This window comes from Amblyraja radiata, chromosome 1, assembly GCF_010909765.2.
Source record: "Amblyraja radiata isolate CabotCenter1 chromosome 1, sAmbRad1.1.pri, whole genome shotgun sequence".
NCBI lineage: Eukaryota > Metazoa > Chordata > Chondrichthyes > Rajiformes > Rajidae > Amblyraja > Amblyraja radiata.
The window spans coordinates 4,715,368-4,733,008 of NC_045956.1; the positions used below are offsets into that span (position 1 = coordinate 4,715,368).

The 17,641-nt window shown below is 41.9% G+C and overlaps 1 protein-coding gene across 1 annotated transcript in view; it reads right to left on the reverse strand.

Moving 5' to 3' along the window:
- The window catches only part of fat4 (FAT atypical cadherin 4), a 368,131-nt gene that overhangs the window by 38,283 nt on the left and 312,207 nt on the right, over positions 1-17,641 (reverse strand). The window contains 1 exon segment of the mRNA XM_033015309.1: positions 7,151-7,458. Within this exon segment, the coding sequence (XP_032871200.1) occupies positions 7,151-7,458 (308 nt within the window).

Genomic DNA, 17,641 nt, shown 5'->3' on the forward strand with positions numbered 1-17,641 from the left:
TAAAATCAAACAAAACTTGCTACTGAGTAAGACGCCCTTAAAATTGTTATGCTATCGTGTACCATTTTGACTGTATTTTGGGAACAAACAAACATACATATAAGATGAGACTTTTAGTTATGTGTAGAAGATAAATAGACAACGCATCAAATGTGACCACGTTTTAATTGGCATTGCTCACTTTAATTAAAAACATATGTTTTAACTATTTTTTCTTTACTTCACCATATTAAAAGCATTGTAACAGTAGATCATAAGATCATAAGTGATAGGAGTAGAATTAGGCCATTCAGCCCATCGTCTACTCCACCATTCAATCATGGCTGATCTATCCCTCCTAACCCCATTCTCTTGCCGTCTACCCATAACCTCTGACACCAGTGCTAATCAAGAGTCTATCTATCTTTGCTTTAAATATATCTACTGACTTTGCCTCCACAGCCTTCTGTGGCAAAGAATTCCACAGATTCACCGCCCTCTGACTAAATAAATTTCTCCTCATCTCCTTCCTAAATGAACGTCCTTTAATTCTGAGGCTATGACCTCTAGTTCTAGACTCTCCCACTGGTGGAAACATCCTCTCCACATCCACTCTATCCAAGCCTTTCACTATTCTGTACGTTTCAACGAGGTCCCCCCTCATTCTTCTAAACTCCAGCGAATATAGGCCCTGTGCCGTCAAACGTTCATCAACAGTAGTATTTCCTCTTCACTAGTTTGATCTTTTGAATTTTAATTTTAATTATTTATAATAATTTCTACTATTTCAAAACAATTCTGGTTACCAAAGGCATCTAAAAAATATGAAACAAGACTTCAATAGCACGAACTGAGGGCACAACTTCTGGATACATCATCTGAAGGCCATCTCACCCCTCGCATAGAAACATAGAAAATAGGTGCAGGAGTAGGCGATTCGGCCCTTTGAGCCTGCACTGCCATTCAATATGATCATGGCTGATCATCCAACTCAGTATCCTGTACCTGCCTTCTCTCCATACCCCCTGATCCCCTTAGCCACAAGGGCCACATCTAACTCCCTCTTAAATATAGCCAATGAACTGGCCTCAACTACCTTCTGTGGCAGAGAATTCCAGAGATTCACCACTCTCTGTGTGAAAAATGTTTTACTCATCTCGGTCCTAAAAGATTTCCCCCTTATCCTTAAACTGTGACCCCTTGTTCTGGACTTCCCCAACATCTGGAACAATCTTCCTGCATCTAGCCTGTCCAACCACTTAAGAATTTTGTAAGTTTCTATAAGATTCCCCCCTCAATCTTCTAAATTCTTGTTCGAGTACAAGCCAAGTCTATCCAGTCTTTCTTCATATGAAAGTCCTGCCATCCCAGGAATCAGTCTGGTGAGCCTTCTCTGTACTCCCTCTATGGCAAGAATGTCTTTCCTCAGATTAGGAGACCAAAACTGTACGCAATACTCCAGGTGTGGTCTCACCAAGACCCTGTACAACTGCAGTAGACCCTCCCTGCTCCTATACTCACAACCCAAACAGTTTGCAGATTGATTGAGAATGGAGGCAGCAAGCTACACAGTTGTAAAGGATTAGCATGGACCTTGGGCTAAAGTATTGGACAAATGCAGGTGGCAGGCCAGATCAACTGCAATCTGGCCTATTGGAAATACACATTCTCAGTTTTAAAAAGTGTGGACCAGAAAAATGCAGAATTTAAGAATCCGGCGATATAAACAGACATTTTAGGTATCGTGGAGTTGTGGATTTTTTCCTTCAGGGGTACAACTTGGGATAATGGGCGCTTGGCACATAGGTACATAATTTTGTAAACAGTGCCATTAGCATACAATTTATTGCTTTCCACAGAAGGGCATTAAATGCTGAATGAAGAATAATACAGCACTCAACACAGCAAGGGTGAAGTTTCCACTCATTTATGCCATAATAGCAATGGCATCTGCCGAACTGGCACAAAGTATCAGGGAATTTTCAACATAATTTACACCCAAAAGTATCAATTTTCTTGTTTTTACTGTTTTTGTGGTTTAAGATTTAAATCGTTTGGCTCAGGTGCCACCCATAAAATGAAGATGCCTGCAGGTCAACACTGGCAGATTCTGCCAAATCACTGACTCATGAGGAGCTTCAAATTGCATTTGTTTTCTTTTGGACACGGGCATTAGTGGCAGAGTGTAACGATTTCTCTCGGGCATAAACATCAGTAGGTATAATTTAAAGTTGTATTATGTATACAGGCACGAAAAAGCATACTTATGTTTTCTTAAGCCAAAAACAATATTATCTACAAATATATAAATTAAATTATTCAAAATCTTTAGAGGAATAGATCGGGTAGATGCACAGTGTTTTTTGCCCCGAGTTGGGGAATCGAAGACCAGAGGACATAGGTTCAAGGTGAAGGGGAAAAGATTTAATAGGAATCCGAGGGGTAACTTTTTCACACAAAGGGTGGAACAAGCTGCCAGAGGAGGTAGTCGAGGCTGGGACTATCCCATTGCTTAAGAAACTGTTAGACAGGTACATGGATGGGACAGGTTTGGAGAGATATGGACCAAGCGCAAGGAAGTGGGACTAGCGTAGCTGGGCCATGTTGGCCGGTGTGGGCGAGTTGCGCTAAAAGGCCTGTTTCCACACTGCCTCAAAATGTCTAACAAATTTTTCATAATTTAAAATTAATTTTAATTAGTATACTCTTTAAAAACACAGATTGTTGTGATAGGCCTATCTTCATCTATGTTGATAATGGCGGACTAGTTCATCACACTTGAATGCATCAACAAGCACTTTTTAAATGAAAACAATATCAAAAGGTTCATGGAATGTAATACATGTCATTAAAAATGAGTTCTTTGAAAACTGAAATGTAACAATCACTCCAGCTTTGAGTGCGTTTTTGTTGCGATTTCCGATAAATACCGCTAACACAGATAGTTTACCTCAACATTTGGATTACTCATTGAGATCGATCTGTGAATGGGTTTACCTGTGGTCACAGTTGCACTTACACTGTACCATAGCTCTGCTTGCTGTGATGGGATATGAGCACAGTATGTAGTGCAGCCTATTTGCCTCGGCTCTTTTGATGCCTTGGCATGCTCTAACTTAGTCATTTTTCACAATTGACAGTTTAATGCTTTTCCCAGCTTTCCATGAAAATTCCCATATGAAAGCATCGAGCGTCTGTGGTTTTTTACTATAAACGGTGTGACATCTGGGCAATATATTTCCTACGTGTCTGCACACTTGAAGACACACATGGCTGATTAACCTAACCAAATGGCTCTTTCACAAATGCTTCAAAAACAGTGTTGGGGGATTCAGCAAGTTATCTCCTAAGACCGCTAAAACTGCATCTATTCTGCAGCACTTCAGATATTACCCTCTGCATGGCCAAATGCAATCTGGCAAAAAACAAGGTGTGTATCATGCACCTCCAGAAATAAATACTTACATAACATTTTAAACATACAAATCTGGCCCAAGAAAGAGCAACCTGGTCAGATGGAGTGCAATGGATATCGTTGGAGTATTCTTAATTATCTTAGAATAAAATTAACTCTGAAGAATAAATGTTAAAACTTAACTCATTGTTGACCGCTGGTTCCTTGCTAAAATCCCCTGAGCAACACAGACCCGGCAGTTACTCATACATCTCAGGGGAACCCTAAAACTTCACTTGCACTTCTCATTTGCGTATGCAAGAGGCTTAACACTTGTGCAGTCAATCTAATTGCTGCCTTGTGAACGCTGCTGTTGCTGCCCTGTTTTCTATTAGCAAAGTTAAATAATATTTGCCCTTCCAGTTACCACAGACACTGAGAACCTCTGCAAAATAGAGGTTCTGAAAATTGTGTCAAGATGCCTATGTTAAACTAAGTAATTATAGTTCTACCTCTACTCAGCGGCTGTGGAAAGCATCTTGGGAACTGCTCTGCCCAGGACAAGAAGGCTCTGCAGAGAGTAGTGCATTCGGCCGAACGCACTATTGGAACTACACTTGCCCCCCTGCAGGAAATATACATCAGAAGGTGCAACTCCAGAGCCAACAAGATCATGGGAGACCCCTTCCACCCCAGTGCAGTGGAGCAAGCCCGCACATCTGCCAGCATCTGTCTTTCCAAGAGCAGTTATGGAAATCAAAGTCCAACTGAGCATGAAGTGAACATACACTAGTTGTGCATGGCTAGGTGAGTATGGTTTAACCCATGTTCTATTTCTCAAGGCTAGTGCTAGATTGGGGTTGGGATGGAGGTCAAAGAACATATGGAGAGTGGAACAGGCCATTCCAAATATGCATCTAATTTGGGACTTTGTCTTAAATAATGCTTGCAGATGAAGGATCCTCACTGTAAGTCCACAAACTTCAGTTTCATAACAAGAGGATTTCAGTATAGGAGTAAAGAGGTTCTTCTGCAGTTGTATAGAGCTCTGGTGAGACCATATCTGGAGTATTGTGTATAGTTTTAGTCTCTTAATTTGAGGAAGGACATCCTTGTGATTGAGGCAGTGCAGCGTAGGTTCACAAGATTGATCCCTGGGATGGCAGGACTGTCATATGAGGAAAGATTGAAAAGACTAGGCTTGTATTCACTGGAGTTTAGAAGGATGAGGGGAATATCTTATTGAAACATATAAAATTATAAAAGGACTGGACAAGCTAGATGCAGGAAAAATGTTCCCAATGTTGGGCGAGTCCAGAACCAGGGGCCACAGTCTTAGAATAAAGGGGAGGTCATTTAAGACTGAGGTGAGAAAAACCTTTTTCACCCAGAGAGTTGTGAATTTATGGAATTCCCTGCCACAGAGGGCAGTGGAGGCCAAGTCACTGGGTGGATTTAAGAGAGTTGGATAGAGCTCTAGGGGCTCAAGGGATATGGGGAGAAGGCAGGCACGGGTTTTGATAGGGGACGACCAGCCATGATCACAATGAATGGCGGTGCTGGCTCGAAGGGCCGAATGGCCTCCTCCTGCACCTATTCACCTATTTTCTATGTTTCTAAACTCTGAGAAGTTCTGGTGCCCTGTCCAGAAGAACAAACCCTAGTTGCAGTGGCTATTTCACGAATTGCAATTTCAAACAATGATGTAATGATGGACCACTGATGTCAGAGTATTTTTTTGTCTGGGAAGAATAATAGAAAAGGATGCCTTCCATTGGATAATGCCATATCATTTCTTTACAGTTTGAACATGCAGATTTTGATTAAAATCTCTCTCATATGCATTCTAAAGATGAAGGAGCCAGTCAATGAAGCAATGAGATATGTGTAGAAATCTTAGTCTGGAAAATGATCAGACGCCAACATGAAAATGAAGCCCAAACAAAAGAAGATCCATTGTCCAAGTTAGTTTAAAACAATGCTGATTACATTGGCATGTAAGCTAAGCAGTATTAAGCAGGTTTATCATAACTGGCATATAAACTAAGCAGTATTGTGCTAGTTTGTTATATGTTTTAGCCTGTGAGCTCTGCAGCTTAATTTCTAAAGGCCATTTAGACAATTAGTTATTTTTGGCAAAACATCTTGGTTATAGGGGTCGAGGAAAGAGCATTCACGTCGCGGCCCTGTTTTCACCAATCTTTCCACCAACACGCACAAGAAGCACAAGACAGACACCATTGTATGCAGATGCCGAGGAGTGTGTCCAGCTCTGGTTGAACAACTTCTAATCTTGTGTGTGGACTCATTAAGAAGGAGGTTATATAGGTTAATGTGACATTTTGATTATTATTGGTTTGTTATTAATTAACAAAGTTTCTCTAATCTTTGTTCAAATCTTCCATTTGAAATTGGTGAAGGTGATTAAAGTGTTATTATGATGTTACAATATTGTAATACTGCATTTTTCATTTTCCTTTAATGAACCTGTGTGTATTTTCTCTTTAAGGACACTGTATATTCTTGAAATTGCACTCTATTTCGTGTGCGGCAAAGAAGAAAAGCATCCAAGTTTCCATCGTGGTCTACAGTGAATCAGTTTGATTAGTTACTATAAAGTGTTGGAGCTTATAAGGACAGATGGAAATCAGCAGGGTTTCAGTGGGAGAAGAGCAGTAGATGCAAGAAAAGTTAGATTCAACAGCATGTATATTGAGTACTTTTAGTTCCTTCCCAGACAAAAACTTGTATATAGGAATATATGTATTTAAAGTATTTTGCAATCAAAACTATATATAGCAATATGAAATTCATACAATTCAAATTAATTCAAATAAATTAGTATGATATGCCTGATGTTGATGTTTTTCTTTAAGGCAAATGCATTGTTTTGTACATTTCCCTGGGGTTTGGTGATCTAGCACGATATTTTTCAGATGCTAAACCTTCAGTGATATATTATACTTGTATTTCATTCCCAGTCTTCTGATGTTATACACACCTAAAAACCCTGTCCCACGGTACGAATTCATTCAAAGAGCTCTCCTGAGAAAAAAAATCAAACTCGTGGTAAGCACGGAGAATGAACGTAGCGGGTACGTCGGAGCTCGGGGACGTCTCTTAGCGGCTCGTAACGCTAACGGCAGGTACTCAGGAAGACTCGCTAACGGCAGGTAAGCGCGGGAAGACTCGTGAACATTTTTCAACGTTGAAAAATGTCCACGAGAGCCCCGAGTACCGATGAGTGGCCATTACCGTAAATCTCCCAGTTCGAATCAGGGCAAACTCGGGAGAGCTCTTGGAATGAACTCGTACCGTGGAACAGGGCTTTAAACAAAAACATGAATTAATCTTGTGTAAGAAGGAACTGCAGATGCTGGTTTAAACCGAAGACAGACACAAAAAGCTGGAGTAACTCAGCGGGACAGGCAGCATCTCTGGAGAGAAGGAATGGGTGACATTTTGGGTCAAGACCCTAATCTTGTTGATCACTTTGGTGTAATGGTACTTCATTCTGTGCATGAACCATTGCACTGAGACTGAGCAGTGCCTGATAAGTATTTTAATGTGAGGCATTAAACAGAGGTATGGAAAGATCTTCCCAGAGTTCTTCCCATTAGTGGTAACGCACTGGAGTTCCAAGAGTGTTCAACATAATAAGTTCATTCTCCAAAGTAGATTAAAAATACCTTTCATTCCCAATACAATTAACGCACTCATAAAAAACGGAACCACAGAAGTCAATATGGAGTCAGGAAGAGAGAACTTGCTACTTACTAGTCCAGCCCTTCTTGCAACCACAGTATGAAATTGTCCATCAGAGACCCTCTTGGTTGTCATCAGTCTGTGTGCTCCACTTCCAAGGTTAAAAGAGAACTTCATCTTGCCTTCCACTATTTCCAGGGCCAGGAACTCAGCCTTGCTTCCTGTCTGATTGTCATAGTTATACATCAGCAGAGAATTCTCTTTAATGGTGGAAAATTTGATATAGATATAGTTATTGTTTGGATCCAGGCTGGGAAACTCCATGTATGACATCTCTTCAAAGCCGTAACTGTTCAGTTCACAGTGCTTTCCAAAGACACCTGAAACAACAAAATAATCAGTGCAATTTAATTCAACTATTGCCCTCCAGTAGTGACAGATCAACGATTCAACAAATAATCAAGCGCTTATATAACCATTCACTTTTTTATGAGCTCAGCATATCCCAAAACATCGCTTGGCATTTCTTTCTTTTTTGCACATATTTCATGGTTTACTTTCAACTTGAATTAATTTGAACAAGCTGTTTTTTCTGCACAGGTTTTTATTTTTGGGTATATGCTACTGACGTCCGTGAAAAAAATTCAGCCCAAGTTATCAGTGCCTTCATGAATATAAAATGGACGTAATTTTTGAAATAAATTAGAGCAAGTTAGTTCCCAACCAAAATAAGAATAAATAAAAATAATATTTCAATGAGTTGTGTTTGAAAAACAAATCTTGTAAAATGCTGGACTGCTCTGGTGAAGGAACCAAGCTGAAAGGTTACTGCATTAGTCTCAAGAAGGGTTCAATAGACAATAGACAATAGGTGCAGGAGTAGGCCATTCGGCCCTTCGAGCCAGCACCGCCATTCAATGTGATCATGGCTGATCATCCCCAATCAGTACCCCATTCCTGCCTTCTCCTCATATCCCCTGACTCCGCTATTTTTAAGAGCCCTATCTAGCTCTCTCTTGAAAGCATCCAGAGAACCTGCCTCCACCGCCCTCTGAGGCAGAGAATTCCAGACTCACCACTCTCTGTGAGAAAAAGTGTTTCCTCGTCTCCGTTCTAAATGGCTTACTCCTTATTCTTAAACTGTGGCCCCTGGTTCTGGACTCCCCCAACATCGGGAACATGTTTCATGCCTCTAGTGTGTCCAAGCTCCTTAACAATCTTATATGTTTCAATGAGATCTCATCCTTCTAAATTCCAGAGTGTACAAGCCCAGCTGCTCCATTCTCTCCGCATCTGGCCCGAAATGTAGTCTGAAGAAGGGTTTCAACCTGAAATATCACCAATCATTTTTCTCCAGAGATATTGCCTGATCGCTGAGTTACTCCAGCACTTAGTGTATATCTTCGATTACTGCATATTTTCTCTCAATTCTGTTTTCAGCTTAGCCTGTTGTTGTTTTCCTTTCTGTTTATTTCTCTGTCCTTGTAGCTGGGTGGTAAAGATAATACCAGGGAACGTGAAAAATAATTGCATTGATTTCTATCTGTACTCCATCTCATGCCACTGAAGAATTTGAGGTGGTGAGGTGGCCATTTTCATTTTCTTAAGCAGTGCCTCAGGGTCAAGGATGGACATGTTTCAACTCTGGTTTTGTGGGTTGTGAAGTGGCAGAGACCATTGTAGGAAGTGTAGACGTTTCAACACATGAGGCAGGTAGTAGCTGGCAGGACAGGGAGATGAATGGGTGATTTGTTAGGTGGTACTTTTCCTCCCCTCTGCACAAATAGGGTTTTGCTGTGCTCCAAAATGCATGACTTTGAGGTCATCAATGTCATCCCTAAAGTAGTTTTTTCCACTTTGAGAGATCATAGAAACATAGAAAATAGGTGCAAGAGTAGGCCATTCGGCCCTTCGAGCCTGCACCGCCATTCAATATGATCATGGCTGATCATCCAACTCAGTATCCTGTACCTGCCTTCTCTCCATGTCCCCTGATCCCTTTTGCCACAAGGGCCACATCTAACTCCCTCTTAAATATAGCCAATGAACTGGCCTCAACTACCTTCTGTGGCAGAGAATTCCACAGATTCACCACTCTCTGCGTGAAAAATGTTTTTCTCATCTCGGTCCTAAAGGATTTCCCCTTTATCCTTAAACTATGACCCCTTGTCCTGGACTTCCCCAACATCGGGAACAATCTTCCTGCATCTAGCCTGTCCAACCCCTTAAGAATTTTATAAGTTTCTATAAGATCCCCCCTCAATCTTCTAAATTCTAGCGAGTACAAGCCGAGTCTGGGCCAGAAGATCTCACAGATCAGTGGGGGGGTTACAATTCTCCGAGGAAACTTTGAGCACATTTCTGAATCCTGAGTCTGAAGAAGGGTCCTGACTCGGAAACATCGCCTATCCATTCCGTCCACAGATGCTGCCTGATTTACTCCATCACTTTGTGTTTTGCTCCAAACCCTTTTCTCTCTCTGCCTAGTAATCTCTTCACATGACAAGGTTTGGAATATTGTGTTTGTTTAGAGCACCTGGCATTGGGCAGTCGAATGAAGTGATCTACCCAATAATAAACTTGTAACCTCATGGGGTTACAGTATGGAAACCGGCTGTTCAACCACAACGTACCCATTTCAAGACTGATCCGTTGTTTTCTCCCTACATTGCATCAATCCCTTCAGATTATACTATACTATTCATTTATACAATAGGAACAAATTACCATAGTCAATTAACCAACCAACCTGCACATTTCTGGGATGTGGGTGGAAACTGGAGCACCCAGGGGGAAACCCACATGGACACGGGAAGAATGTGCAAATTCCACACAGAATCAAACCCAGCTTGCTGGAACTGTGAAGCAGCCGCCCTACTAGTTGCAGCACTGTGTTGCCTTTAGTTCGACAATAGACAATAGGTGCAGGAGTAGGCCATTTGGCCCTTCGAGCCAGCATCGCCATTCAATGCGATCATGGCTGATCATCCCCAATCAGTACCCCGTTCCTGCCTTCTCCCCATATCCCCCGATTCCGCTATTTTTAAGAGCCCTATCTAGCTCTCTCTTGAAAGTATCCAGAGAACCTGCCTCCACCGCCCTCTGAGGCAGAGAATTCCACAGACTCAGCACTCTCTGTGAGAAAAAGTGTTTCCTCGTCTCCGTTCTAAATAGCTTACTCCTTATTCTTAAACTGTGGCCCCTGGTTCTGGACTTCCCCAACATCGGGAACATGTTTCCTGCCTCTAGTGTGTCCAAGCCCTTAACAATCTTATATGTTTCATTATCCTTGCAGTGACTTCAGGGAATTTTGCAAAGAACGCATAGATAGTATATGTTCAGTGCCTTGAGATGCCTGCTGTAGGTGGGCCTGACCGCAGAAACATGTCGGAAAGCTCGATCACTATTGCTCTGTATAACAAGAGTTTTGTGCTACGTCTGAGATATGATCTGCTATGGTTCATACTGGAGCGACTCACATAGATTGAACCGTTACCCATTTGTTCAGAAAAATAAATTAGCTCCCATCAGTTTGTCTATTGGAGGTAAGGTGCAGAGTTGGAAACAAAAACATTGAGAAGGAAAGACACTAATGCTGGAGTAACTCAGTGGGTTAGGTAGCATCCTGGAGAACATGAATAGGTGACGTTTCGGGTCAAGACCCTTCTTCAGACAGATTGCATGGGTGGGAAGAATGAAAGCTACAAGTGCGGAGGGGCAAGACAAAGCATGGCAGCACAGAGGTGAACACAGGCGAAGGTGATTGGAAAATGATTGAACAAAGGTCAGAGAAGGGTCCCGACCCAAAATATCACCTATTCTTTATTTGCAATAGACAATAGGTGCAGGAATAGGCCATTCGGCCCTTCGAGCCAGCACCGTCATTCATTATGATCATCCACAATCAGTACCCCGTTCCTGCCTTTTCCCCATATCCCCTGACCTTTAAGAACTCTCTCTTGAAAGCATACAGAGAATTGGCCTCCACTGCCTTCTGAGGCAGAGAATCTCAACTATAGAAGGACCTCTTTGCTCCTATATTTGATTCCTCTTGTTATAAAGGCCAACATGCCATTCGCTTTCTTCACTGCCTGCTGTGCCTGCATGCTTACTTGCATAGACTGATGTACAAGGACCCCCAGATCCCGTTGTACTTCCCCTTTTCCCAACTTGACGCCATTTAGATAGTACTGTTAAGGAATGCAGAGGAGAGGGAGGGGAGTGGAGAGATAGGTGCAAGATAAGCTGGGGGAGGGGGGGAAGACAAGTGGGAGGCAAGGTGGTGATTTGCAGAGGTTATGTACAGTTGGAGAATTAAATGTTGATACCGTTGTGTTGTAAGCTGCCCAAGCGGACTATGAAATGCTTTTCCTCCAGTTTGCGTGTGGTCTCACTCTGGCCTTGGCGGAGGGCCAGGTCAGAAAGGTCAGTATGGGGAACGGGAAGGGGCGTTAAAATGGTTAACTGGTGTTTCCGCACGCCTTGGTGGACTGAGCGCAATTGTTTGGCGAAATGGTCGCCGAGTCTACGCCTGGTCTCGCTGATATACAGGAGGTCACATCGGGAAGACCGGATGCAGTAGATGAGGTTAGAGCAGGTGCACGTGAACTTCTGTCTCCTCTGGAAGGACTTGCGGGGTTCCTGGATGAGGCGAGGAAGGAGTCACGTTGTTTCTCTGTGGTCCCTATGAAGCACTCTGATCCGGACACGCTTCCACAAACCTTACAGAGGACCTATCTGACCAGGTGGAGGCTGTGCAGACTGGCAGATCTGTACTTAACCATGTTGCTGGGTCTCTTTGGTCCCACCACACCACGCCCATATCACCCCCCCACTGGACACTGGCCCAATCACAACATATTCCAATGTAATAAATTGTTGCTACTACCTTCTTTACCACCCTCATGCTTCAACCTAACCCTGTAGGTACCAACTTCCCTGGAGTGTAGTGGATAAAAGAAGAGGCCTTTCTGTGTACAAACGGTGAAAAGCCTGTTCAATTGTGCACAGGCCTTGAGCAATAAACATATGTTTGCCCAATGCATATCATCAGTTTGATGCATCTTTCTGGCTAACAGAATCAAGAAATATGGGAGAAAGCAGGATCAAGATGATTAGCCATGATCATCCATGATTCGAAGGGCCGAATGGCCTACTCCTGCACCTATTTTCTATATTTTTGCCAGGTGCGTAACATTCTCTAGCCCCTTACATTTGTTTGAGTGTTGTGAAGCAACAAGGTATTTATCCTTCCGCGAGATCCGTGTGAGACTTATTTACGTGCCACAAAACAGATTGCAGCAAATGAGAACTAACAGGGTAGGCAAAGTGATTTATTGCGCACTCTGCCTGCTATACTCACTCTACCCACTCTAAGTACCTCTTTGAAAACTAAACACTTGGAATGATTCACTTTAACTGACCTTGATCTTTATTCCAATGGTAATGAAAGAGCAAAGTGAAAACTTTATAGATGTATCTGTGAGGCATTGTGAGCAAAATTGCAGATGTCTGAAGTTATATATTTTCAATTTCACCAGAAATTTCAAACAGAAGAAATTCTCATACTGGATTATAGTGAGTACATTTGACAATCAACTTCTTGGCTTGACTACCTTTAGCCAGTCCTCCAGTCAGTTATTATTTGAACAGCAGTTTGGATAAGCTTTCAGGCTTGAGTTAACAAACTCAAACTAAAATTATAACATTGTTAAAGATTCTGGGTCAATGAAGTTGACTGATTTCAATTTGGCTCCCAACATATTAACGTGCTCTTACCAATCAATTGTTATTTTCTATCAATTGTTATCAATTTATGTAGCTGGAACAAAAAACAGTTAAAGTTATCAGCGTTGAAAGGAAAAAAAAAGAAAGAAAAAAAAAAGAAGAAAAAAAAGAAACAATAACTGCTCATGAAGTTTTCATATTAGTGAACCCTGAGCAATATTTCTGTTAGATATTTCCCTACGAATAGCTTTGCTCTATCAAATAGTAATTTATTTTTGACACATTGAAGTCTAATGACATGGATTGTGTTGATGAAGTACTGCATTGTACTCTCTTGCACACTCCTTGACACTACGACTGGCTCCCCACCACATAACCTCTGTAATAAATGTGAATACATCTTATAGTACGGTATACTTTCATACATGAAATATTGCTTTGGATAGGTTAAAGGAATGCTGGGTTGTGTCCCATTCTCCCATCATGTGGAAACTGCAATATAACATGACACTGCAGTGCATAGATTGCCAAAAAGTTCTCAGCTATCTAGAATGATTATGGATATTATTTCATAAAGGTTTCGTTTGCATACTGTGGTAGTAAAGGGCAGAGCACAGCTGTCTATTTCACTAACACTGCTGTTTCTAATTATCTTCTTCATGAGGTGGCTGCAATCACAACAACATACTCAAAATCTGTGGTTATGATTCAATTTGGCACTTTCCAACTAAAGCAAGAACAGCCGAGGGTCTCTTAGTCATCTACAAAACCGCCTGAAGTCTTTTAGTGACAATAAACTATTTCACTCGGTCAGAAAAAGTTGAGAGCATGAAACAAAAAAAATATATATCATGCAAAAAATCTTTCAGAAAGTCAAAGGAAGCAGAACCCCAAACTAAAGGCATGAGGCTATGCAACGAACACTCCTCAGAGACACACAAGAATTTAGATGCTGGCATCTTGAGCAAAAAAAAGTGAGAGGTACTAAGCAAACTTTTGTAGATTTGAAGAAGGGTCCCAAAGTGATATGTTCCCCCATCCCATCAAACAAAAGATATAGAAGTGTGAAAACACACACCTCCAGATTCATGGACAGTTTCTTCCCGGCTGTGATCAGGCAACTGAACCATCCTACTGCAATCAGAGAGAATTTCTGAACTACTATCAGATCATCTTTGATCGGACTTTACTGGTTTTACCTTAGAAACATAGAAAATAGGTGCAGGAGGAGGCCATTCGGCCCTTCAAGCCAGCACCGCCATTCATTGTGATCATGGCTGATCGTCCCCTATCAATAACCCGTGCCTGCCTTCTCCCCATATCCCTTGACTACACTAGCCCCTAGAGCTATATCTAACTCTCTCTTAAATCCATCCAGTGATTTGGCCTCCACTGCCCTCTGTGGCAGGGAATTCCATAAATTCACAACTCTCTGGGTGAAAACGTTTTTTCTCACCTCAGTCTTAAATGACCTCCCCTTTATTCTAAGACTGTGGCCCCTGGTTCCGGACTCGCCCAACATTGGGAACATTTTTCCTGCATCTAGCTTGTCCAGTCCTTTTATAATTTTATATGTTTCAATAAGATCTCCCCCTCATCCTTCTAAACTCCAGTGAATACAAGCCTAGTCTTTTCAATCTTTCCTCATATGACAGTCCCGCCATCCCAGGGATCAATCTCGTGAACCTACGCTGCACTGCCTCAATCACAATCACTGCCTCAATCACCTTGCACTAAATGTTATTCTCTTATCGTGTATCTGTACACTGTGAATGGCTCAATTGTAATCATGTATTGCCTTTCCACTGGCTGGTTAGCACGCAACAAAAACTTTTCTCTGTACCTCGGTACACGTGACAATAAATAAACAAATCCATTTCCTTCCAGAGTTGCTGCCTGGCTTGCGCAGCAGTGTTTTTTCCCTTTCTCTGTTGATGATCACACAGTCCAAGCTGAGTTTTTGAAAGAATGCAAGACAACTTTAACAAGTGTGAGGTGTTGCACTTTGCTATGTCAAACCAGTGCAGGGCTTATATAATAAATGGTAGTGGCCCGCAGGGCATCGTTGAACAGAAAGATCTGGGGTTACAGGCAGGGCCGGCCTTAAGCCAATTGGCCAATTGCTCTCAATAGGGCCCCGCGCCAAAGGGGGCCCCGCGCTAGAGTAATCTACTCTCTATGTACTTTTCAGTGGTGATCTACACATTTTGTTTGTTACTTGTAGGCTTACAATTTTATCTTAAAATGTAGCTTAGATCTGTTTGGTCCATTAACTCGCAGGCACTTTTTAAGCGCACATTTTGATTACTTTCCATTCTACCATAGAGATAAAAAGTCTATAATATACTTTATTTGTATTTCTATGATTCTACAGACCTTGGCTGGGAACCTGGGGCTCCACAAAATTGTTCCCAATTGGGCCCCGCACCTCCTAAGGCTGGTTACAGGTGTACCGTTTTCTGAGATCCACAAATATCCAATTCTTGGTCACAAAGGGATATTGTTGTCCCTTCCCTATTTCACTTAGAAGGTTACACTATCATATAAGCATACACTGGATGATCTTAACTGTCATTAATGGAAGATCTCACACCTTTATGCATACAATGCTGTCTAAGGTAAACTCATCATTGCCACCACAAGTATAACCTGGCATTAAATGACAAATTCACACAAAGCAAAATGTCTTTGATCGTGAATTACTTTGCATCCAGCTGCTAGTTCAGTATGTGTGTTTCTTAAAGCCATGAGGTATTTTACAGATAGATGAGTAAGAGGGAATTCCAATATCATGAACATAAAGTAACGAACATTCCATTGGTATGTGTTAGTCAGGATACTGGTATCACTCAGTCTTGTTAGTTCTGTAATTATGGTTATTAGTGTGGATACAATTTTGAAGTCAAAATGTGGCAGTTCCCAGTGTCATAAATTGCAAAGACTGAATGGGAATTTTGCAATAAAAAGTGTATGTGCTTGAATTCTCAGGGATTTTGCTTTGCTGTTGGGTGAAATGAGACCCCTGGCTGCTTAATGGAGAGAGCTTTAATGATTTCCTAATCCAAGAGCAAGAGTTATTTTAACAATGGGGGCTGGCAGCCAGCTCCAGTGGAGGCACACTGGGAGTGTTGAGCCCAATAAATTGATTTAAAGTTGGAAGGGTACTCTGAAGGGAGAAGTTGGAATGGTACCATGTTATTCTGAAGGGAGAAGCCAAAGACTCGAAAAAAGACGAATGGCTAAAGGTCGGTTTTATTCATTTTTGCATTTAGCGAAACTATGGTAGTTATTCATAGCAATCAGTTCCATCTGAGATCCGCTACTTTTGACCTCTCAAGTCTGTGACTTTAGAAAGCCCGGTATAGAATGCCACCTCAAGAGATAATGTATGTTCAGCACAGATCCAGATTTACCCTGAAGCCAGCTATGGAGATGGGATGCATATAGAAAAAATATTATTGGCTCTTCATAATTTGTATATCGTAACAGTAATATATGCAGTTGGATTGGATGCTTAGCAAGCTTCCTTCATTCTTCAACAAGTACACAATTTAATCCTTCAAAACAACCACCAGACTGTTTCCTGGGATGTCAGGACTGTCTTATGAAGAAAGACTGGATAGACTTGGTTTATACTCTCTAGAATTTAGGAGATTGAGAGGGGATCTTATAGAAACTTACAAAATTCTTAAGGGGTTGGACAGGCTAGATGCAGGAAGATTGCTCCCGATGTTGGGGAAGTCCAGGACAAGGGGTCACAGCTTAAGGATAAGGGGGAAATCCTTTAAAACCGAGATGAGAAGAACTTTTTTCACACAGAGAGTGGTGAATCTCTGGAACTCTCTGCCACAGAGGGTAGTCGAGGCCAGTTCATTGGCTATATTTAAGAGGGAGTTAGATGTGGCCCTTGTGGCTAAGGGGATCAGAGGGTATGGAGCGAAGGCAGGTACGGGATACTGAGTTGGATGATCAGCCATGATCATATTGAATGGCGGTGCAGGCTCGAAGGGCCGAATGGCCTACTCCTGCACCTAATTTCTAAGTTTCTATGTTTCTATGTAATAATTTGTTGATCTCCTAAGTCAACCATCCTTGTGGTCCAAGAGTGTCTGGCTTCCCCCTTCGCAGTAGCATGGTAACATTCCACCTTTTAAGCATTTTGGTTAGCATGGTGAGTTGGGCTGAAGGGCCTGTCTCTGGGCTGCATGACTCTATGACTCCATGAATGGAATTACTATTTTGATGAGAAGTTGACCCATCAGCTTGCTCTGTTTTATATTGGGGTCTTTGAGCTTGAATCTTCAGTGTGTACGAGATTGAAGCTCTGGTCTTTGAAGTGATGCGGCAGTATAAAAATCCTCTGAACCATCGTGTCCCAGAGAAATGTAGAGTTTTACTGTAATATCTAAACCTTTTTTTTTCCTAATCCATAATGCACATAGGTTGAATGTTTATTTCAGAATGCAGGATATCTGAAGGGTCACGGTTTAAAGAAATGCTTTAATTTGAGTCCAATAGACAATAGACAATAGGTGCAGGAGTGGGCCATTTGGCCCTTCGAGCCATTCAATGTGATCATGGCTGATCATCCACAATCAGTACCCCGTTCCTGCCTTCTCCCCATATCCCCTGACTCCGCTATTTTTAAGAGCCCTATCTAGCTCTCTCTTGAAAGCATCCAGGGAACCTGCCTCCACCGCCCTCTGAGGCAGAGAATTTCACAGACTCACCACTCTCTGTGAGAAAAAGTGTTTCCTCGTCTCCGTTCTAAATGGCTTACTCCTTATTCTCAAACTGTGGCTCCTGGTTCTGGACTCCCCCAACATCGGGAACATG